This window comes from Anastrepha obliqua, chromosome 2, assembly GCF_027943255.1.
Source record: "Anastrepha obliqua isolate idAnaObli1 chromosome 2, idAnaObli1_1.0, whole genome shotgun sequence".
NCBI classification, from domain to species: Eukaryota; Metazoa; Arthropoda; class Insecta; order Diptera; family Tephritidae; genus Anastrepha; species Anastrepha obliqua.
This window is the reverse complement of record NC_072893.1, coordinates 71,826,751-71,850,369: the sequence shown is the minus strand read 5'-3', so window position 1 is coordinate 71,850,369 and position 23,619 is coordinate 71,826,751. Positions and strand designations below refer to the sequence as shown.

Below are 23,619 nucleotides of genomic sequence, written 5' to 3'. Positions count from 1 at the left end.
TTGACAGGTTTGCTTCAAACATGCCAAAAGTAAACAGAAGCGATGCCACTCTTTCGGAATAAATTGTTGTGCTTCAATTTTGAGATAAATTCTCAGATGGCATACAAGGAATAAATTCATTCCATTGTTTTTTCTAACAGAATAAAAGTTCCCCATAAAGCCAGTTATTGGCCAAATATTCATTCGGGTGCTTGCGGTTACGAAAAACTGACTCTCTGTAGCTTCTACCTATTCAATGAACTAAAATATGTACTGCGACACATATTGGAATCTACAAAAGATATTCGATGCAAATCGGTAGAAGAAATGAAAGTAGACCAATTTATGTTTTTGTTTTGACATCTCATTCGTTCGCTATTGTTGCCAGTCGGTTAACGAAACTTCACTGTTCGCAACCAAATATTCATTTTTATATGTAAACTTTTAGATATACAAATAAATCACAGTACAGAAAAAATAGTAATACTTTACAATATATTAAAATATTTTTTTATATAAAGAAACAAATTTTCACGATATTCTTTAAATGTCTTTAAATGTGTAGTTGCCCTAAAGAAACCAGCTTTTTACACCTTTTTTGTATATTTTGTTCGGTGCTACCAGAGAACATTGATTTCATGTATACATCAATGTTCTCTGCTGCAACTATCAAATAGAAAATGTTTTGAGATTACTTGTGGCATTTTAAATTCATATACAGCAGAACGAAGCAAGGAAAAAATTACAACTAAATATTCGACACTAAATTTGCAATTTCAAATCTACCAAGCTTTGAAATCATTTCTACAATCTCTTTGCATGTATCTGACACTTGTCTCGGTAACAACAAAACAAAAACAAAAACAAACATTTCTGGCTTAAAACAAAATAAAAGAATCACGTTAAAAAGGGAAAAGAAAAGTCAGCTGACCAAGTTGCAACAAAAGTATACAAAACTATTCCATCAGGACGAAAGCAATTTAATCTAAAAACAAACTATCGAAGCATACAAAATGACACCCAAAAATATTGATGATCCAGTGGACGGCAATTCCTCTGCAAATGCAGGAGAATCTGATCTGCGAGGTGAGTATGAATCATAATCAAACAAGAAATCGCCACTTAAAAACTTCCATTTCCCATTTGCAGAAGTGCAAGATGTTAACGAAAGCCTAGATGAGCTCACTAGAGTTTTGGACTTTTTCGAACAACGTACCGACGATATGATTGCCCAGCTTAAAGTACTACTTGATTCCAATCGAGAAATACGACAACAAATAGCTCAAGATAAAGAAAGGGATACTACCGCCTCTTTGGCAGCAGTGAGCATTAGCTGTAAAGCTGAAGACGGTGATGCAGTTGAGAACACCGAACGTTAAGTCCGTTGAACGTTTATGCACGGGAAATGTGCATACAAAAGTATTATAGGCCGTGAAATCTTCGTTAACATTTGCTTGCTTTGATTTAATTAATTAGCTTAAATACATGTATTCGTGTGAGAATAAATATAAAAAAACTGTATGCAAGAAAAGTTATTTTTTCTTAATATTATAGTTATTTTTTCGTTAATAATTGTTTTGTTGATACTTCGAACAATTGTTTATTCACGAGCTTTAAATGTTGTACTTCCGCACGTAGCCTCTCAATCTCCTTCGCCGCTTCCGCGCCTAAAGTGTGACCATTTGTTTCACCGCTAGGCGCTAACGCAGTGGCAGTAGAAGTGCTTGCCTCTCCATAATAATCAAATGGATATTTCGGCATAGGCCACCACTCGTAATCTGTACTCGCATTTTCTTTAGTTATTGAAACTTCAATGACCTCATCATCACTTGCTTCCGGTGCATCAAGCATGCGTCGCAAATTTCCAGCGAATTTTCTCGGTGGCTTATTTTCAGGTTTGAATATATCTGGATTTGTCAGTCGCAGTTTTAAATTCGTCACGGGACCCTTATGTTGCATAGTTTTTATAAGCTGCCGACTGGCAATATCCCAAATGCATACTTGTTCGTCCTGTCCACCAGAGACCAGTGTCTTGCCGTCGATCGATAATGCTAAACAAGTAACTGCGCAGCCCTCTTTATGTCCCTTAAAAAGATTAGAGTGTTGTTTTTCTATGTGTAATTCCTGAAAAAAAAAACAATTTCTAAATTTTTACTGCAATATTAGCGTGTGCTGTTTGTATTACCTTAGATTTTGCCGCGGCATCCGTATGAAACTCATAAATATTACCTTCACCCGTGCCCACGAACACAGTAGTTTCTAAAGTATTTGCTACTACACTGTGTAACGCTTCTGCAAAGACTACATTTAAAAGTAGTGCACCGATAAATAGGTCATATATTTTGCAGGTGCGGTCTAGTGATACAGTTATCATAAATGCACGTGTGCCGCCAAAACCTATATGCACATCCGTTACAGGAAGACCATGATCGGTGAATGTGTATACTGGTGTTTGATTGTCGTCATCCCGTGCGCACACAGTCGTCAAATTCCACACTAATACACTACCGTCTTGTCCAGCTGTTGCAAAATGTGAGTCGTCGTCGAAACGAATACAGTTAATGGGTTGGAAATGCTTTGAAATGGTATTCAACATTTTGCCAGACGACAAGTGCCAAATATAAATATTTTCCTGAATAGCTGCCACAAGATAGAGATTATCTGGAGAAAGTGCCACTGCGTTGGCGCGACCAGGCAACACGAAACGTACATGCGTCACTTGCTTTTGTGAATTAATAGGCCAAACGTGTAGAAGAGGTTTGGTGCTGTTTGCAGCCATGATGTAGTGGTGGCTGAGTAAAGAAATGGAGCGCTGTTGCACGACACCTCCAGCCTTATAAACCATTAGATTGGTTCCGGTTTTGTAGTCCCATGCAGTAATGGACGCCTGCGACTCATTGGAATCACTAGTCAAAAGCACTTCTATCAGTTCCGCCATCTCCAATAATTTTTCTGCTTAAAACTACAAATATTAATATTTATTAAAACTCGTCTTTTCCGCTTCTATTTACACGTGCTTTTGTTTACGTTTTGGGTACGAGATGTCAAAAATTGACACACCGCTGTTGTAAGCTGACGGCGAAGAAACGTGCTGAACAACTTTTGTTTATGAAGCCATTATTGTAAAAACACTGCTTGGGTTTTGCAACGTAAATAAGCAAATCAAGAGATGGTACAAGAACCAGAAAGTGGTTGTATATCTTTGCCACAGAAGCGGTATTACCGACAAAGAGCACATTCAAACCCAATTGCAGACCATTGTTTTGACTAGTAAGATTATTTTGGATTACAGGAATATAAAAACAACTGCTAACTCTGTATTCTTTCATTACTTTTTCATAGTCCAGCTCATCCGAATGATGTTAATTGGAAAGAGTTGTATCCAAACGTAGCGGACAATCAATATGTAGAATTCGCGGACATTGGCTGCGGTTATGGTGGGTTTCTTGTCACTCTTGGGGAAATGTATCCTGATCGGTTAGCAATAGGACTGGAAATTCGAGTTAAAGTTTCAGACTATGTCATGGATCGCATCAAAGCACTGCGTACTCTCCATGCGGGGAAATATAACAACATTGCCTGCTTACGTACAAATGCCATGAAATATTTACCCAACTATTTCCGCAAGGCGCAGTTAGACAAAATGTTTTTCTTGTATCCAGATCCACATTTCAAGCGCGCCAAGCACAAGTGGCGCATCATAAACCAGGCTCTACTCTCAGAATACGCGTATGTATTACGAAAGGGTGGACTTGTTTACACAATGACGGATGTTGAAGATCTTCATAAATGGATTGTACAGCACATGTTACAACACCCTCTGTACGAGCGGCTAACAAATGATGAAGAGGTGAACTCAGAAAGCAGTTAATGTGAATTACTGTATTTTTATTTTTATTGATTTTTTCTAGAACGCCGATCCAATTACACCAAAGTTGTATCAGAGCAGCGAAGAAGGTGCAAAGGTTGTGCGTAATAAAGGGGCCCATTTTTTGGCAATTTTTAGACGAATTTAGGATTCTATTAAACATTTTCCAATTAAGAAACACATTTCAATTATTTTGAGTTTTAATTCATACTATATAATAAACTTATCTTATTTTTGTTCATTTTGATAACCAACGCCATCACAACATAAAATAATATGTCCACTAGTACCCACTTCTTCAGTGTAGAATTTGGCTCCAGTCATTAACTGCGCCACATGTATCGCTGTACGCGTGTGTTGAGTAAGTGCAGTTGTACGGATTTTTGAAGTACCAGATGCAAGCGCCATAAATATAACAAGTTGGTCCTGCACATGGCAATCTACACATACACCATCTCTTAAGTAACTCGCCATTTCTTCGCCTGCTGTCTTGCCCAAAGCATAACCATCTACTTGCCGCTCACCCAGCGCAGATGACCCAAGTGTACATCCTTCCGTAGTAACAGCCTTCAATATAACACCAGAACCATTGTCACGTGCTACTTCTGAACTTTCCTTATAAGACTCCAATTGGGGCTGAATGGGACAAACACTAATCAGTTCTTTCTCTGCAGCGTTTTTCATATCCTCTGCTACACGAAGTGGTAACTTGCCTGCGACAAAACACCACCCACATACTTCATTTACAGTTCCGAATTGCGTTAAGTTAACCGCTTTTATGTTGCGTACAGATGGAATTACTACTTTGCAATGCCCACCGCCGCGCGGATAATACCCACGCCGAAGGAGATCGAAATCAAACGAAACTCCAAACAGCTCCAAATTTGGACGTAAAACTTCGGTCATACTATCCACTTGTGGCGCCATGCCTACATTTGTGCCCCCTATTAGCTCTAGTTCGGATGTGTTGCGACCAAATATCAAGACTGGTAATGCAGCTTGCAGTACTAGAGCCACAGAAGCAGCAGTTCGTGTATCCACCGTGTATTGCCCCGACTTGATAGCTCCTGGATGGAATTCAACTGCAGTTGACTTCATATGGTTACCATGCACCCGAGCTCCAGTGATATTTTGCAAAAGATTCAAACCAAATAAATGTTGATTGGAAAGACCTGGGTTAGGTCGGTTGGCACGTATGTTTACAACTCGTATAGCCCGATGAAGAATACAGCTCAAGCTGAGCGCATTACGCAGAATTTGACCTCCTCCTTCCAAGTAGCTACCATCTATTTCAAGAACTTGCGACATAATTTGGGTATAAACTGACTTCTTACTGCGGACGTATATATTTTGCTCCTAATCGTCCTTAACCGGCGAAGTTGATGCGATCAGCTGTTCCTTGTTTTTGTTTTTGTTTTTCTCTCAAACAAAATTTTGCCACCGTACAGTGTTGTCGGGCAGGTAAAGTTGTAACATAGAGACCTATGCCACGTATACACCCCTCTGAAAATATAATTTAAAAATGTTTCGCAGTGTTTTTTTGTTTGAATAGCTGAGATATTTTTGGCTTGAGGTATGTTCCTGAAAGAAGACATACAGAGTATAATGCAGTGAAGACTTTGGTAACGACAGATCCAGTAAACCTTAATATTAAAATGTCCTTCACAAACCTCAAATAATGCCTTGCGTGCGCTTCTGATACCTGATTTGCTATTTGCAATTTATAGTCAGCAACGGTAAAATGGAAAATTTAACAACAAAAGCAGTGGGTGTATAAAGCATATTAATTTAATTATCTCTCATGTGCTGGAAACCACTCGGTTTAATTCCGAAATCGAAATTACAATTCGCACAAATTAGTTTGAGGCAAGGCGAATTTATTACAGGTGACAGCAAACACATATAAGTAAAACTCTGCATGTATTTGTTGTTGCGTTGGGTCCAACCATCACGTCAAAATCAGCAAGCAAATGTAAACATACGAATGTAAACATACCAATACATACAAACAAAGAATATCATTTTGACGTAAGCCATACCTACGGTGAAAAATTCAGCTGGGTGAATGCTGTCACCTTAATAAATCCACCTTGGTTTGAGGTGTGATAAAATTCACACGAATGCAAGAGGTTCGAAGTTAAATCCGAAACAGCTGATTATCAGACAACATAATATTCTTTTTAATTTTGAATTGAAGATTTGCGTTAAAATAAACGGTTTTATTTTTTAGGCTTGTTTAATACATAAAAGCAGCCTCAAAATCATAAGAAAGTTGAGCAACGCCTCCTAAAAGACTGCTCAAATTCTTTGGTGCATATAAAAAGCACTCTTCTCAACATTAACGTACATCATCAAAATTAGCATAATACAGGATAAAAGAGGTTTTGCGAAGTATTAATAAAAATATGGTAATTATATAGAAGAGCGGCCCTTCAGAAAATCAATATTTTTGTAAAATTTTTTCAATGATATCAATAAAATGTATTGTAAAAGAGTGTTTAAGATCGGGGGAACTATACTTTTATGTAGGAATTACTGTTAATATGAATATCAAATCCGGCGGCCCTTCAGAAAATCAATATTTTTGTAAAATTTTTTCAATGATATCAATAAAATGTATTGTAAAAGAGTGTTTAAGGAGTTCTACGCAAAAATATTGTGGATTGCGTAGCCGGAGTTGGACTGATGAGGGTTATTTTTTTGAAGCGCGGCCGAAGGCCGCCCACGCGAAAAGGAGTTCTACGCAAAAATACTGTGGATTGCGTAGCCGGAGTTGGACTGATGAGGGTTATTTTTTTGAAGCGCGGCCGAAGGCCGCCCACGCGAAAAGGAGTTCTACGCAAAAATACTGTGGATTGCGTAGCCGGAGTTGGACTGATGAGGGTTATTTTTTTGAAGCGCGGCCGAAGGCCGCCCACGCGAAAAGCAGTTCTACGCAAAAATACTGTGGATTGCGTAGCCGGAGTTGGACTGATGAGGGTTATTTTTTTGAAGCGCGGCCGAAGGCCGCCCACGCGAAAAGGAGTTCTACGCAAAAATACTGTGGATTGCGTAGCCGGAGTTGGACAACATTTCAAAACACTTATATAATGTTCAAGCGGTAATTCTTGTTGTGTCGCCCGCCGGATTTGATATTCATATTAACAGTAAATCCTACATAAAAGTATAGTTCCCCCGATCTTAAACACTCTTTTACAATACATTTTATTGATATCATTGAAAAAATTTTACAAAAATATTGATTTTCTGAAGGGCCGCTCTTCTATATAATTACCAAAAATATTAAGCCTTTAATAAAGCCGTTATTGTTGTTGTAGCAGCTCATCATTTGAGCTGAAATTAGCACCCACTTTGAAATTTCTTGCGGAAGGATGATTCCAACGATTCTTCGAAAGGATTCATTCACATATTGAACTTTATAGGACGAGGGTGTCTTAAATTTTAAGGAAATGTTAAATATTTTAGATCCGCTCCATCTAAAGTCCAAAGTGAGCCAAAGTTTGGAAAGACGCAATATTGAAATCATCAGCCTAATTTGAATTTCTCCAAAAAAGTGACAATTTCATGCGAAAACGAGTTCCAGCACATTCCCAAGAATGATAGAATACACCGTGGCACATTCCCGTGTGGAATCTTAAGGAAACATGGAAATTATATAGAATTAGGTATTAAAGACCACAAAAATAATATTGTAAAACGGGATGTTTCAACTGAATAGGAGGGCAATAGTGTCATAACTCAAAGTACCAAAATGTCGAGAAAAACGGCTTCAAAGTTTACATGCCCCTCAAGCAAAAGTAAATCCATGTTTTCGTCTAATGGGAAACTTAATATATATTGCCATGGATTTCTGATAAAGTTAAAAGAGGAATTTGCTGTCATTTAGTTAGCTAAAGTTATTGTTGTTGTTGTAGCAGCATAAATATTCCCCGTGCATATATGTACGAGGAATGCTGCTGAGGTGACAGGCCTTGGCCGGATATAAATCCGGGTCGTTCCGATTAAGTAAAACCGACTGTCGTGGGAACGAGCTAAAGTTATTCGTCTGCGATGGTAGTGGTAGAACTCCAATAACGACATTCGAAGACCCAGAGTTCATAAAGATGGTATATGTCGTAAATACGTTTTTATTTTTAATTGTAGAAGCTTGATTCTTCTCGGGAAAGAGTCGCATTTCAGGGAATGAGGGACTGGTGGAGTTGGTCAAGTTGCTCCTGCTGAGCGTACCGCTGTTATTGTTGTTGCCTGATTGTGCGTGTACCGGAGAACACAAAACAGAAGTGAAACTTTCAAGGCAGACAAAGAAAGAGGGAGAGACCCGAGAGAGAGAGAAAGAATATATATTTAAATAAATTCACAACATTTGCAGAGAATACAAATAGACAAAATTTACAAAAAACGGAGAAGGGTCGACCGATGTAGGTAAACGCCGGACACAAACCGTGGCAACAACGCGCACTACTCCGAGCGTTTATCACCCGCACAAACGCAGCGATTACAGGACCGCAGCAAAGGCACAAATTACCGCAAGGCAATACCAATAAATCCGACACCGAAATGGATAACACTATATAGTACGCACAAGCACTAGCCAGGAAATAAGCGCCAAAAAGTAGGCACAAAAAAAAAACGCCAAAAAATTGTGACCAAAAAACGCCCCAAACAGTAGGCACCAAGGAAATATAACGCCGAAAAGTAGGCACCAAAAATATATTTCCTACAAGTTTGCACCAACAAACAAGCGCCAAAAAGTAGGCAGTGTTATTTCTCACTAGAAATTAGCAACCACAAGGAAAAACTCAGGAAAAATAACCTAAAGTGTATCTAATATATATGTATATAAGGTATAGCTCTCTCCCTCCTTTTCTTCTACGTTATATCTTTTTTCTCTCTCGCGGTACGAAAATGCCCAAAATGTTGCATGGCCTTGAAATTTTACTCTCCATTCTCGTTCGTCCATCGACGCCTAAGAAGTTTCACTTCAAAAAATACAATAAGTAGTAAAAGAGAGGAATATCTGATTCGAAATCAATGCGCATTTATTAATAGATTCGCCTTGATTCCAAGCATATTTTATTTTTGAATGCAACATATGAAAACATTTACTAAGATTACTATTATTCACACAAATGTAGATTCAATAAAATTATAATTAGAACGTGTGTGGTCGACCAACGAGGTATTTGACTCTGTTAAAAAAATCAAAATCAAATTACCTTTTACGATCACGAGAGCGTTCGTGATCACTTGAACGATGCTTATGGCCACCGCGATGGGTTGAGCCGCGATTCGAATAACCGTGATGGTGTTTGCTCGAATAGCCGTGATGATGTTTGCTTGACTCTTTGTACTCCTGATACTTGTCACGTTCACGGTATTTATCACTGCTACTCATACGTTCCTTGCTAGAGTAATAATCATTACGATCATGCTCCCTTGATGATTTCCTGAAATCAGAGAGGATAAATAAAAATAAATTGAAACCAAGTCATTAATTTGAAATTTATACCTTTTGCGATGTTTTGCGTGTGGTGAACTTGAAGGCGAACGTGAGTAGTGCCTGGATTTTTTCTTATTTTTAGTTACTGGGGGAGTACGCGATCGACTGCGAGAACGGTGCGATTTTTTGTTGCGTGTTTTGTATTCGACTGTCCCAGTTGAAGCAGAACGCGATCGACTTCGTGAACGCGATGCAAATTTTGGTGAGCGTGAACCTCGTGAACGAGATCGCGAACGTGAACGCGAGTCTTTATTTGGTGACTTATTTTCTGTAGGTAGCGGTAAAGGAATTGTACGTTGTATAAAGCCACCCCATGCGTTATGTGAACCATTGTTGCGATCTACGGTGGTAACTGCTGGTGGCGTATTTTGCTCCTTGTTTTTGTTGCGCGACTCCATATAACGTTTCTTTAATTCCTCCACAGCAGCGTCTAATTTCTCTACATTTGGCTAAAAAACTTTTCAAATGATTCGCTGCTTTATTTTAATTTTAAACTAATTTCTTACCTTATTTCGCATGTACAATTCCGTAATACGGTAACATATATCAACTATGGCGTCCTCGCTTACTTGAAATATACCGAACCACGGAGGATTATTTGGTAGAGGGATTCCCAGTTTTCGTGCACTCAAATATATGCATGCGCAAGCAATAGTCTCAGGTTGATAGCGCATAAAAACGTCTGTGCGCAGAGAGTCGTTCATGAAATTCCACGACATTTGCATAAGTTTTTCGTTCTTTTCATATTTCATTACTTGCAAGTACATTACAATTAATTTATGCGGGTGTTTTATATGCACACAAAAACCTAGTTCTTTAAGTACACGGCGCTCCGCTTTTATAACTTGTGTCTTCAGATTTGTATACGTTTGATCTAAAATCATTGGTGTTATGTCTCTGAAAAATTAAATAATTGATGATTTAAAGTAATTAATAGTTACTTAAATTTGACTTACTTTTGCGCGCGCACTTGTTTAATGTGATGGAAAACGTTGATTACATCGCGAATGCGTCGGGGGGCTTCTTCAATTTTCGACGCTAAACAAACGCAACTCATGGCCACAGTTTCCATATTATAACGCACGAAACTTTTCGAATAAAAAAAACGCTGAAATATTACTTGTCCCGTAGCCATTGCGACCTGTGGCAATTTAAGCAATATGCCTGCGGTCTGTATTAGTTCGCATCCAAGTATCCGTAAATCTTTCTCCGTCTCCGGATCCAAACCGTCCACATGTGATGGTGTTGCGTTGAGCTTTGCCTCCGATATAAGACTATTTTCCAACGTTAGCACAATTTTGTTAAAGAGTCGTGGATATGCTGGTTTTGTAGCCGTCTGTGATTCTACTCCTCCTGTGGTAGAGATTCCAGCCGCAGTGGAGCCACCAGATACCGACGAAACTGTGTTAACCAAGGTAGACGATGAAGCTGTGCTAGTCATCTTGACGATTGTTGATTTTGTTTGATGATACACTTCGACAACTACCATTTGAATTGCTTTTTAATAATAACTGAAAATTAAGTAGAAAACTGTTAAAGTAATTAACTTTAAGAAAATCCCACGATAGAAAATTTACTAAACAACTAAAAATTGGAAATGAAAATGACAGTTTTGGTAAAATGTTGAGCGAGCATGGTTTTTGTTGTAGCAGTTTGGCACAGGGTGTACAGGGTTGCTTTTATTTATTTACCTTTGGTGAGTAAAAAATTACACTAATATCATAACAGATTCTTAAAGTGTGTTCACATATCCATTAATTACTAATATTATTATTATTCCATACCCCTTTAGGGGCTTAAGGATTCAACAGAAGTATTCCAAACATTTCTATTTCTAGACATAAATCTCAGTTCAAGTCATCACTGGTCTGCCTCTTTTTCTCGTTCCTTGCCGGTTCCAAGTCAAAGCGGAATGCGGTATTTCCTCATAAGGCTTTCGCAGAGTATGCCCAATCCATCCATATTTTCTTTTCTTTATTTCACTGTTGAAGCTATTTTGCTTACTCTTACTAATAAATCCACAAAATAAGGAGGTTGAGATTGCAAAAAATGATGGCACCAATTCTCATTGGAAATTCTAGATTACATTTCTAAGAAGTAATAAGAAAAATCAAGAAAAAGTCCGAAAAACGCACTCTCACAAATTAAATTTAGTGATAACCAAAGCGAATGGATATGATTGACTAGACAGACGGGACGTTAATCGGGATTACCGATTAAAATGTTTAACAAATGCTTGGATTTAAGTTCCAGAAGAATTGCAATCAGCAAAGGCGTATATTTTTCATATAATTGCTGCATTTCTGTATTGCTTAACTTGTTGCTTTTTTTGCACCTGTTAAAAATTTCCACTCAGTGAAATGTAAAATTTTCTCAGAATAGTGAAGAGTTTTTTCTCCATACAAATTTTCTACTGATTGGCACATATCCTCAGTTTAAAAATTCACAGCTGAATTGGCACTGCAAAACTATCAGGGTTGCACTTAGATTCACCACAGTTGAACTGACACTGTTTTTTATCGCCTAGTTTTTCGGTGTCAGGTTAAAGTCTAGTTAAACCAAGTTTACTTAATTGGAATTTAATTTAAAATAAATTTAATCTACATTTAGTTCCACAAAAATTAGCTATCGTGGTAGTCAACTGACGCGTTCCATTCCATTTCCTTACGATTGAAAGGCTCTCTGTAACCAAATGAAATTAAATGTTGCCTTAAGGTGGGGATATTTAGATATTTATTAATATTAAAATTTTTGATTCGATTTCACAAATCCATGTTTCTCACTGTTTCTCATTTTGTTGATTAATGTTTAGAGAAACACGTTTTCTCGACCAATCGAGCAATTTAAATTAAATCGACAATTTGCTGATTTCATGCAGAAGCGGTCTACTGGTTCAATTTACAAGTACAATCCGTTCTGTTCGTTTTGATTTTCTTATAGGTTTGTCAGAATAGACTCTTGTAATTGGTAGCACTGGCAAGCGAAGGCACACATAAATAAATATTCGTCCATTTTTTAAATTCTTGTATGTGTGTGTGTTATAATTTAAGAAATATATAGTTTTTTTTACTTTAATACTTTATATGTACTTACATATATATATATATAGTTCATATGTGATACTTTTATTGCTTCCTATGAAATATTTATATATACTTACACTTTATTTTGTTGTCAATAATATATGCGAATTGAAAAATTAAAAGAGTTTATACATATTTCAGAGATATGTAAATTTTATGTTGAATTTGGTTGCTAAGGAAAACTGTAATGCTACACTATTAGGCACAAACTATTACGGCAAAGTGATAACATTTGAATTCATTAGCTCTTGAAAAACTATATTATATTTAAAATATTGTTCTCTTGGAAATGTGCATTAGTTATAGTTGATTCATCTTCTATTATAAAAAATTTAACTATTGATTGACGGTTTATTTTGATTAGATATTACATTTTCTCGATATAACTTAACACGTAATTTAATTTCATATGGAGAAAATATGGGGATGATTACAAAATATATAGTCTATATAATATAAAAAATCGAAACTATTAAAGAAAACTGTTTTATCTGCTAAACTTTATCTATTTGAATGAGATGGGCAACAAATCTGCAATCAAGAATTTTTCTAAAAAAAAACGTCAAACCACAATTTTCTGCATTTATTTACAGTGTACTCTCTCGTCAGTGGACACCTAGAGGACCGAAAAATTTGTCCGCTTAAGAGGTCAGATACCTGTAAACGGCCATATTTTCTCTGATTTTCATTAAAATTATTTAAAATGAAGAAGTCAACAAATTTTTTTTCTAAATTGGCCTACAGTTTATTTATACATTAAAATAATATACATTTTTTTTTTATTTTACTCATTTAAAATGGCGGATGTACACCCAATTCATCCAGGAAGGTCGCAGCAGGGCTTCTCAATCGGCGGGCATTGTAGCATTGGCGTCAGTGACCTGAATACAAAAAAAAAAAAGTTTTTTTTTATTAGTGTCATAATTTCTATATGAATTAAAAAAAATGGGGGAAAAAAACGCGGAATGAAATGCTTCAAAAAAACAAAAAAAAAAAAGAATGAATTTTGGGGCTAATTTTCCTACTATTTTTGCTTCGAAAAAATTATTTTTCGAAAACTTGTAAGTTCACATAGAAAGTAATATCATAAAAAAGATGTGTGCAAAATTTCAGGAAGATCGGTCAATAACTTTTCGAGTCAATTCGAAAAATATAGTTTTGAGAAAAATGCTTTTAAAGTTTGAATACATGAAAATTCCTCTCCCAGCGCTCGAACGCAAAGAATAGAGTCGTCACGGTTGACGATCTATAATATAAAAAAATACTTAAATTTACGTTCTAAACATTTTTTGATATATTCTTAGAGGATTATATCAACATTTTGTGAAAAATTAAAAAAAAATTTTTCGAAATTTTACAGGTATCTGCCCCCTTAACAACTTCGACACTACAGTTTATTCTCTATACTCTATTACTCTAAAATGGATTGTGGTGCTGAAGCAGATACATACATAAATATCTTCTTATAGACTTAGAATTGAAAAATATGTACGTCTTTCTGGCACTGGCAATTGGGTAAGCTTGAAGGCTACTAATCGCAGACTTCTCTTTTAAGAGCAATATCGTTATTCTTTCGGATAGCCAAGCTGTAATCCAGGCACTGGATTCGGCTACAACAATCTCTTAACTGGTGGAACAAAGTAGGCCACCTTGAGTATAAACCACTACGTTACCTTAATATGGGTCCTGAGACATCGAAATATTGAAGGTAACGAAAAAGCGGGTGAGCTGGCAAAAGAGGGATCTGCCACGAATAACGCTCTTGCAGAATCGGTATTCACATCACTGGGTGCAATCAAGAATAACAATTTCCTCAAAATACCTCGGAATCGCGGCTTGTAGATGGAGAGACCAGATGACATGCACAATTAGCAAAACCCAAAAAAACGGCAACATTGATAAACAAAAAAACGACGGGACGCCTAGAGACTCACGGCAGTCATAACTGTCTTTTGGGGGAACAAGCAGCCAAAATGGGCATCCCTCACAACCAACCCACACTGTCACAGTTGTAAACAACCAGAAAAAAAGGAAACTAATTTCCATTTCCTCTGTTAAGGGTTTATACACACTTGTAAGGCTGATAAATCACGTTTTTTTGAGAATTTTTTAAAAAGAACGATTTTATTAAACAAATACAATTTTTAATTATTCCAATAATGTCTACTTTAAACTTAATTATAGCATGTAAAGTTAGTGAAAATATTGAAGTGTACGGCTCCTGCAGATGATCTCCCAAGCGTCCTCCAAAAAAAAAGCGTTCGGCGGTAGACAAAATATCTCCGGTTTTGATTATCTGAAATCGAAAAACCAATTCGATTCTTTTTTTGTGTAGGTATAATCGAAGGAATAGTCAAAATTTTAGTTTTTTGATAAAATGGCGGCTAAAGGAAAAAAATCAAATTTTCTCCAAAAATTTTCTCCAAAAATTTTCGCGAAAATTGCTTAAAAAATAGAAAAAATCATCAGAATTCTTATTATTTCGATTAATACCTGGAGAATATATCTGAGAAGGCTGTGTTAAAATTTCCAGACGGGCAAACCATTCTATGAGTCTCTTAAACCGTACAAACTGGATATAGTCAGGCTATAATTAACCGTTAAAAAAGTTGGTAGCGAGGATGTGGTAACAAAATGGTGCGGAAGCGCTAGTGGGATTCTGGATGAATCACCACTTCAACCAACCAACCAACAGGAGGCGAGCTGTCAAACTTATGTATGTAATAGCATATACAAAAAAAAAAAACACACATTACGCCAATTTCTTGAGTTAAGCTAAGTCTATACTAACTGAGTTTTACGTGCATGGTTTTTGTATTTGTATGCATTCGTTGCCGACTAATACTACTTTTTCTTTTATATACAACAATAACCTGCGTTTACTTGATATTAAAAAAAAATACTTGAAAAACGCTGTATTAAAATAATATTTGCATATTTGCATTAAATCCTTAATACAGTTAAAATTTTCAAAAAATCGATTTTTGTTTTATTTTTTTTCTTAATGTACATATAAAGGGTTTTCCAATAACAGGTGTTAGGTGAATGGATTGCGCTATCGGGAGATGATTAACGATTTTTTATGGCCGGAATTGGATGGTATTGATCTGGACAACGTATATTTTCAACAACACGGCGCTACGTACCACACAAGCAACGAAACCATTAATGTTTTACGGGAAAAGTTTCCGGACCAAAGTGGTGATCACAATTGGCCACCGAGATCTTGTGATTTAACATCTTGTGACTTTTTTCTTTGAGACCACGTGAAAGAGAAGGTCTACGCCAACAGCTCAGGGTCGATTCAAGACCTCAAAAAATGGAATTCGTGAGGCTATAGAGGACATAGGGCATCCGCTTTCCATTCGGTTATGGAAAATTTCATGAAAAGGATATTGTCCTGTAAGCGTGGTCGTGGTGGTATTTGCCTGATTTTATTTTCCCATACTAACGGCATACCTTCCTTTTTATAATGAAATAAACATCCGATCATTTATATTAAAAAATAGCATATTTCTTTGAACATCAAAATAACACCTCTTATTGGAAAACCCTTTATTTAAGAATGCACAGAGAAAATTTAATATCGTTCCGGTGAATATTTTCGAAGTTACACGCAAGTTTTAAAAGGGGTTTCAAAGTAAAGTGTTTTTCAATTTTTAAACGCGTTTTTCTCAAAATGATGTTTTAAGGTCGGTGATCAACATTACTCGAAAACGGATAAACCGATTAGTTTAAAATTTTAATACGAGCTTCTTAAATATATTTTTTAGTAATTAATCGACGATTTTTTCTCCCCGATAAATATTTTTGTTTTTTATAAACAATTTAAGGCCGGAATTTTGGTCAAAAATCGATGTTTTTTTTTTTGAGAAACCGCCATTTTTTCAAAAAAATGTGTATTGCTTATTGCTTCGAATAATTACTAGATTTAACATTACTTTAACGAAATCTGTTTGGTTTTTTAATTTCAGAGGAGCCAGTTCAGAGCTATACCGGTCACCGCAAAACGTCTTTTTCGAGAGAAGCTGCGGAAGATCAGCTGTAGCTCCTTTCCAAATAAATATTTTTACTAATACTAAGTCTTAAAATACAATTAAAAGATAATAATAAAAAAGTTTTCTCAGAAATATTCTGGAAAATTCTCTTTTTTTCGGCCTTCTAACTGTATATAACCCCTTAAAAGTGTTCTGGATATCGATAAACCGTTACATTTATACTCCCCCATGTATGTACATTTATCTCTATTTGTCCTAGGTGCGTCGTAAGACAGGCACTTTACCTAACCTAACCTACATTTGCGTATGTATGTACATGTTGCACATAAAAATTTGCACATCCACATACATATGTACATACTTATTATACATATGTATATGCATTTAAATATAGTTTTAATTTGTGCACTTGAAACTGCAACGAGACTGCTACCTACATACAAGTATTATCTTATTTTGCCACACACCATTTGCAACACACAGAAGTGCACACGTAGTGCGGTTACCTAAGAGCAACCTATGGCTTGTAATGCGAACGTACAAGTGTCTTAGGTCACATAATGGTTGGACACCAATAATTACGAAGCTTACAAACACATGCATAGTTATATATGAGCACGTGTATGGGCATACCTATTGGGAAATCCAATGATTGCTCACTATTAGTATCCATCATCGAGCTCTAACATAGAATAATTTCATAGTTAGAGGGAATCTGAAACAATCATCTTTCTGTCCTGGGGTTTCAAATGAGGGTTAGGTTGAGGAAATTCGTCCGGATATGGATTGTAGCGAGGCGGTCATCCAATGTGGTAAAACTTAAAGCTACCTTACTAAACATCCGGTACAAAACTTGCTCCTCCTGGTATTGAAGCAAAGCTCAGTGATGATCAGAGCTTTATACGTGAAATACATATTTTGAAAAATGGTTATATCAGAGTCACAGTTTCAGCGCATATTCAAACACCTTTCTCCACTTTAAGAATGCGACTATTTCAAATACAGATAAAAAATATATATATACTCATCCTGCCGTTTTAAGAAAAGTAGGCCACCGAGACAGTTGGTCCCTTTCATTGCAATCGCTGTTAAACATGACCGCCTCCAAACTCCGTGTACAACGCTACTTGGAATACGTAAAGGCCAGTCAAGCTTCACATCGAACTCATACCGTTGATTTTCTACAATTTTCTACAATTTTTTATATTTTACACTTTTGCAAATTACGTGTAATGAGTTGTAGTTGTTGAGTTAGCATAAACTTACTTATAACATTTCACTTACCAGCTTTATTTGTTCTTTTTTCAGTGAGTAAAAAAATTCTTCTCGACCAAAATATGGAATTAATTCGTGAAAAGTTTCATCCGATGATTTATTACGATTTTCGATGTGGATTATCAAGACCGGACTGCATTGATCAACTTACTTCGATTTTTGGCGTTAAAGCACCACATTTAGGCACTGTAAAACGCTGGTACATGCAGTTCCAACGTGGCCGCGAACCTTGAATATCGTGGGGACCGTCCAGAATCGGTTCTTGTGCCAGAATTTGCGTAAATTGATAACATAAGATCGTCATGTGACACATCACAAAATAGAGGTTTCTTCGGACATTAATGAGGACAGCATGTATTCAATAGTGGAAGAACATTTGGTCATCAAGAAGATTTGTTCTCGTTAATTACCGTATCATTTGACGATTGCCCAAAAAGGGTCACGTGTCGATTGGTGTAAAGAAATATTGAATAAATTCAGCCGTGGTGGTTCAAAGCTCGTATAGACGTCGTAACAGGTGACGAGTCTTGAATCTATGCATAAGAGCCGGAAACAAAACAGCAATCAATAGTATGAGTGTTCTAAGATGAGCTCGGTGCAACAAAAGTTGTTCGCGGAACATGCAAATGGTCGCCTGTCTTTTCGGGAAATCTCGTCATATCGCCACTGTGCCACTATGGAAACTTAAAACAGTCAATTCTGAGTGGTTCACAAACATTTGTTCGCCAGAAGTTTGCAGAGAATTAAGGAAAACAATCCGCCGAAGATGAATCGTCCTTCACCAACAAAATGCGAGCTCTCAAGTATTGGCTCATATAAGAGAGTTTTTGAACACTCAAAATTGAAGCTGACGAATTAATGGGTCATCCATCTCACAGCTTAGATTTGGCGCCTAATGATTTCTTTTTGTACACGAACTTCAAAAATAAAATGCAAGTCCAACGTTCTTCAAGGCTGCCGGAATAAGCTGTTGAATCCTCGTTTGGAGGTATCCAATTCGGAGTGGCATAAGTGCTTTGAAAATTGATTCAAGCGAATGCAGATGTCGATTGGCTTCCAAGGAGAATATTTTGGAAAACATTAAAGCCATTTTCACTATAATTTAACTGTATTTTGATTATTCAGCCTACAATACACCCAGGTATATATAAGGTTAAGTAATTTACTCGTATTTCTATCCGACACTCCATGTAGGTAGATGAGCCCAATTATGGCTGGAGGCCTCTTCTGTACCACTTGTTTGGGCTCAAGTCTCCTCCTCTAATTTTCGATGTGATGAAACCATTTCGTCTTTTTAATAAGTGATAAAATGTAGTAGACGATTGCAGATTCCAGGGCTGTCAGATATCCAAAGAAATAAGAGTTTAGACAGCCTTGTCGCGTTTTAGCAAGAGCGGGACAGTGGCAGAAAGAGTGTTCAACACCTTCCACATCCTCCTCATTTTTGCCACTGCGGTAGAAGTTTAGAGGAAAACATAATACGCTTCCCGTGCTCCCATTAAGTATTGCCCGGTGATGATACCAAGGACGCAAGACGGTCGTGGTTCACCGCTTAGCCAGCTTATCTAAAATAGTTGTTTCAGTTGTTACTTTGGAGGAAGTATTACTGCACTGTAGAGATTTTACGGCGGCTTGACTTTCAGAGTAGATAGGGATCGGTGGTGCTATTATGTACGAGTCCCTGCAGCCTATTTTACAGCTATTAACTCAGATTGAAAGACACTGCAGTAGTCAGGTACTCATGATGTTGACATCATCGGCCTTAACAACCGCGCTGTTAGTCCTGCCTTTTCCAAACTGGATAAAGAGACAAAGCGAATGGGTCTGGTGGTGAACGAGGACAAAACGAAGTACGTCGTGTCATCAAACAAACTGTTGGCGCACTCGCGTATCGGCACCCACGTCACTGTTGACAGTTATAATTTCGAGGTAGTAAAAGACTTCGTTTATTTAGGAACCAGCATTAACACCGATAACATGTCAGCCTGGAAATCCAATGACAACATCCGATGAACGACGCTTGGAGCGTTCGAGAGAAAGATTCTGCGCAAGATTTTTGGACCTTTGCACGTTGGCAATGGCGAATATCACAGGCAATACAACAATCAGCTGTATGAGCTTTACTACGACATAGACATAGCGCAGCGAATAAAGATCCAGCGGCTACGCTGGCTGGGTCATGTAGTCCGAATGGATATAAACGGTCCGGCTCTGAAAGTATTCGATGTGGTACCAGCTGGTAGTAGCAGAGGAAGAGGAAGGCCTCCTCTGCGTTGGAAAGATCAGGTGGAGAAGAACTTGACTTCACTTGGAGTGTTCAATTGGCGCCGGTTAGCACGAGAAAGAAACGACTGGCGCGCTTTGTTAAACTCGGCCAAAATCGCGTAAGCGGTTATCGCGCCAATTGAGAAGAAGAAGTGAGGTAGCCGCAGGCTTAGGTTCAACTGCAGCACTTCTGATGCACAGCATCGCTTCGGTCACCCTAAAGTGCATACATTTGAGGGATAAATAAAAAAAATAGTTCTTATGTAAATGTTGCTGGAAAAACATATATGTAGATACATATAAACAAATAAATATTAAATTGTAAATTGTTATGTATCACATAACATAACACAGTTTAGTACCTACATGTAGTCATATATTTATGCAACTGCAAACTACATAGTCGTACATACATATGTACATATGTTCATGTTCATATGCTTCCAAATTTAAGCAATAGGGGAATTAAGATCAAGCGCATGGTAGTCACAATTAATTTCCCGGTAGTTGTTGTGTATTTTGTTTCTGTAATTTGAAAAACGAAAAATGTAGTACAAGTAAATCAGTGCACTTCCTTTGACTTAATTTTAGTTATAAGTATTTTTAACACAACTCATACAATTCTGAATGATTCCGCACTAACTTGCTTGGCACATGGGCTGAAAAGTCCCGAGCCTGACACATAGATGGCACTAGTTTTATTGCATTCATCTCTTTTTCAGTTAATATTAACCTTGAAAAGACAGCTTTTAAAATTTCACGAAAATCTATTGATTAGTTCGTGAGTTATTGTGCTAAGAGTGATGCTAATTTTGTTATTTTCAAAACAATGGATCAAAAAGAATTTCGTGTTTTAACTTTACACTGCTTCTTGATGGGGGAAAATATCGTTCAAGTGAACCAATGCACAGTGGTCCGGCGGCCGGACAAAATTCAATTTTTCAACATTTTTGAAATAAAAAATTTGATAATGCAGATGTTTTCTTAAATTTCCTGAAAATATTACTTAATTTTAAAAATTTTTCATTGTAGTTTTTTGACTTTAAACATGAAATTGTATGCAAATCGTACTTCATACAAGAGTTTCATTTTCTTGTCTGCAAATAAATATTACCATTTGATTGTTAACCAAATATTGAAAAAAGAAGATAATTGAATATAATAGGACTATGAATAAGTTCGTGCGGTTTTACAACAGATGGCGTAACTTGATTATTATTCCATCGATCCACATTTCCAAACATTCATTGGAGAGCTACTGTCGTAAGGCACAAACGTCAGTATAAGTTTTTTATTTGAAGCGTAAACAACAATATTTTTACCACACTTGAAAATGTCGAATTTCGTGCCAAATAATGTGTTTTTGCGGGGAATTCTTCTTCATTATTTTAATATGAAGAAAAAAGCAGCCGAAAGTCATCGTATCTTGGTGGAAGTTTATGGTGAGCATGCTCTAGCTGAGCGAACGTGCCAGAAGTGGTTTGCACGCTTTAAAAGTGGTGATTTTGGCTTGGAAGACGAAGAACGCGAGGGTGCGCCGCCAAAGTTCATGGATACCGAATTGGAGGAATTGCTCGATCAAGATCCGGCTCAAACGCAAGAAGAGGTTGCAAAAACTTTGGGAGTTGATCAATCAACCATTTCCAAACGTTTAAAAGCCATGGGAATGATCCGAAAGGTAGGCCATTGGGTGCCGTATGAATTGAAGCCAAGAGACGTTGAACGCCGTTTTATGGCATGCGAACAACTGCTTCAACGGCACAAAAGAAAGGGTTTTTTGCATCGAATTGTGACTGGCGATAAAAAGTGGGTCCATTACGACAATCCAAAACGTCGGGCAACGTATGGATACCCTGGCCATGCTTCAACATCGACGTCGGCGCAGAATATTCATGGCCTGAAGGTTATGCTGTGTATCTGGTGGGACCAGCTGGGTGTTGTGTATTATGAGCTACTGAAACCGAATGAAACGATTACGGGGGATGTCTACCGACGACAATTGATGCGTTTGAGCCGAGCACTGCGAGAAAAACGGCCGCAATACGCCGATAGACACGACAAAGTTATTTTGCAACATGACAATGCTCGGCCACATGTTGCACAAGTGGTCAAAACATACTTAGAAACGCTCAAATGGGATGTCCTACCCCACCCGCCGTATAGTCCAGACCTTGCGCCATCCGATTACTATCTCTTCCGATCGATGCAACATGGCCTGGCTGACCAGCACTTCCGTAATTACGATGAAGTCAAAAAATGGATCGATTCGTGGATTGCGGCAAAACCGACCGAATTTTTCACAAAGGGAATCCGTGAATTGCCAGAAAGATGGGAAAAAGTAGTAGTAAGCGATGGACAATACTTTGAATATTAAATTTGTAACCATTTTACGTCAATAAAGTTTCAAATTTCGAAAAAAACCGCACGAACTTATTCATAGTCCATTATTAACGGAAACAGTAATAATTCTCTTAAGTTGTGGTACAAAATCCAATTTTTTTTTTTGAAATTTCAAAATTTTTCAAAATTTTTTTTTTAAAGATCATTTTTTCGAGTGGTCCACACCGGTCCACTTGAAATCTACATGAGTGATGTAGCCACATATTTCAGCTATGATCTCAAACTGAAACCTGTTGCGCAAAGTTGCGCAAATTAAAAATAATGTAGCTTTTGTGCATTTACCCACAGGCAAAACGTTACATATGGCTTATGCAATTTTGTGTAAAAGACAGAAAAAGACATCACAGACCCCATCAGCATTAAGAGACAACTTAAAAAAAAAAAAATTTATTATAAAAACAAAATTTTTGTTTAATATTATTACAATATTAATATGATATACATATGTATGTATATACATATAACATTATATACAATAAAATTATTATGACAGATTTATTAAATGCTTTGCTTTGTTCATCAGATGTAGTTATAATATCAAAAACTAAGGTTCCGAAAAACAAGCCAAAACCATTTTCAAAAAGGTTCTTGCGCTTTTAAATTTGAAAAATGATCCAGCCTCAGAAAACAGCTCATCAGAAACCGAGGATTCTGAATCATAAAAAAAAATTAAAAAGTGAAAAACAAAAAAACAAAAAAAACACTAAATATCCGAAAAAAATTTAAAAACTAAAACTAAAAAAAATTTAAAAATTAAAAAAAAAAAAATTAAAAATTAAAACTAAAAAAAAAATTTAAAAATTAAAAAAAAAAAATAAAAAAATTTAATAACAAAAAAAAATGAGGAGAGAATAACCTTACCGTAAACCTCCACGTGGTACTCTCTGCGGTCGTGAAATATGTAAAAATGAACTCACCAGCTAATTACGGAAGTAAAAATGTATTTATAGTATTCAATGAATTTAAAATTTGCTAAAACTAAGGTCAGATTTGTCATCATTGATCCTTAAAATCCCTAAATATATATTTTCAGCTTAATTAAATGAGTTTTTGAATTTTGTCCGCCAACGCCTTCTGGTCGGACCACTGTGCAATGGCTAGAAAAGTGTTTTGGGGACTCCGCTCCAGCAGAAACAACAATAAAACGATGGTTTGCTGACTTCAAACGTGGTCGTAGAGACTCCGATGATGCACAACGCAGTGGACGTCCACATGAAAAGGTAACATCGGAAAACATCAAAAAAATTCACA

The 23,619-nt window shown here is 36.8% G+C and overlaps 5 protein-coding genes across 5 annotated transcripts; 2 read left to right on the top strand and 3 right to left on the bottom strand.

Moving 5' to 3' along the window:
* Nucleotides 1–649: 649 nt before the first annotated feature.
* LOC129237476 (UPF0184 protein CG14818) lies at nt 650–1,510 on the top strand. The gene is made up of 2 exons (XM_054872253.1): nt 650–1,065; nt 1,129–1,510. Exons 1-2 carry the CDS (start codon nt 993–995, stop codon nt 1,356–1,358), a joined length of 303 nt encoding a protein of 100 aa, XP_054728228.1. The 5' UTR covers nt 650–992; the 3' UTR covers nt 1,359–1,510.
* Nucleotides 1,501–3,050, bottom strand: LOC129237472 (WD repeat-containing protein 18). The gene is made up of 2 exons (XM_054872250.1): nt 2,165–3,050; nt 1,501–2,103 (listed from the first exon to the last, which is right to left on the bottom strand). Exons 1-2 carry the CDS (start codon nt 2,915–2,917, stop codon nt 1,534–1,536), a joined length of 1,323 nt encoding a protein of 440 aa, XP_054728225.1. The 5' UTR covers nt 2,918–3,050; the 3' UTR covers nt 1,501–1,533.
* On the top strand, nt 3,050–4,035 carry LOC129237474 (tRNA (guanine-N(7)-)-methyltransferase). The gene is made up of 3 exons (XM_054872252.1): nt 3,050–3,249; nt 3,322–3,829; nt 3,891–4,035. Exons 1-3 carry the CDS (start codon nt 3,149–3,151, stop codon nt 3,993–3,995), a joined length of 714 nt encoding a protein of 237 aa, XP_054728227.1. The 5' UTR covers nt 3,050–3,148; the 3' UTR covers nt 3,996–4,035.
* Nucleotides 4,030–5,260, bottom strand: LOC129237473 (RNA 3'-terminal phosphate cyclase). Its single transcript, XM_054872251.1, has one exon. It carries the CDS (start codon nt 5,153–5,155, stop codon nt 4,076–4,078), a length of 1,080 nt encoding a protein of 359 aa, XP_054728226.1. The 5' UTR covers nt 5,156–5,260; the 3' UTR covers nt 4,030–4,075.
* A 3,603-nt stretch (nt 5,261–8,863) lies between these two features.
* On the bottom strand, nt 8,864–10,956 carry LOC129239033 (cyclin-L1). Its single transcript, XM_054874301.1, has 4 exons — nt 10,304–10,956; nt 9,854–10,244; nt 9,357–9,796; nt 8,864–9,294 (listed from the first exon to the last, which is right to left on the bottom strand). Exons 1-4 carry the CDS (start codon nt 10,834–10,836, stop codon nt 9,060–9,062), a joined length of 1,599 nt encoding a protein of 532 aa, XP_054730276.1. The 5' UTR covers nt 10,837–10,956; the 3' UTR covers nt 8,864–9,059.
* Between the last annotated feature and the right edge of the window lie 12,663 nt (nt 10,957–23,619).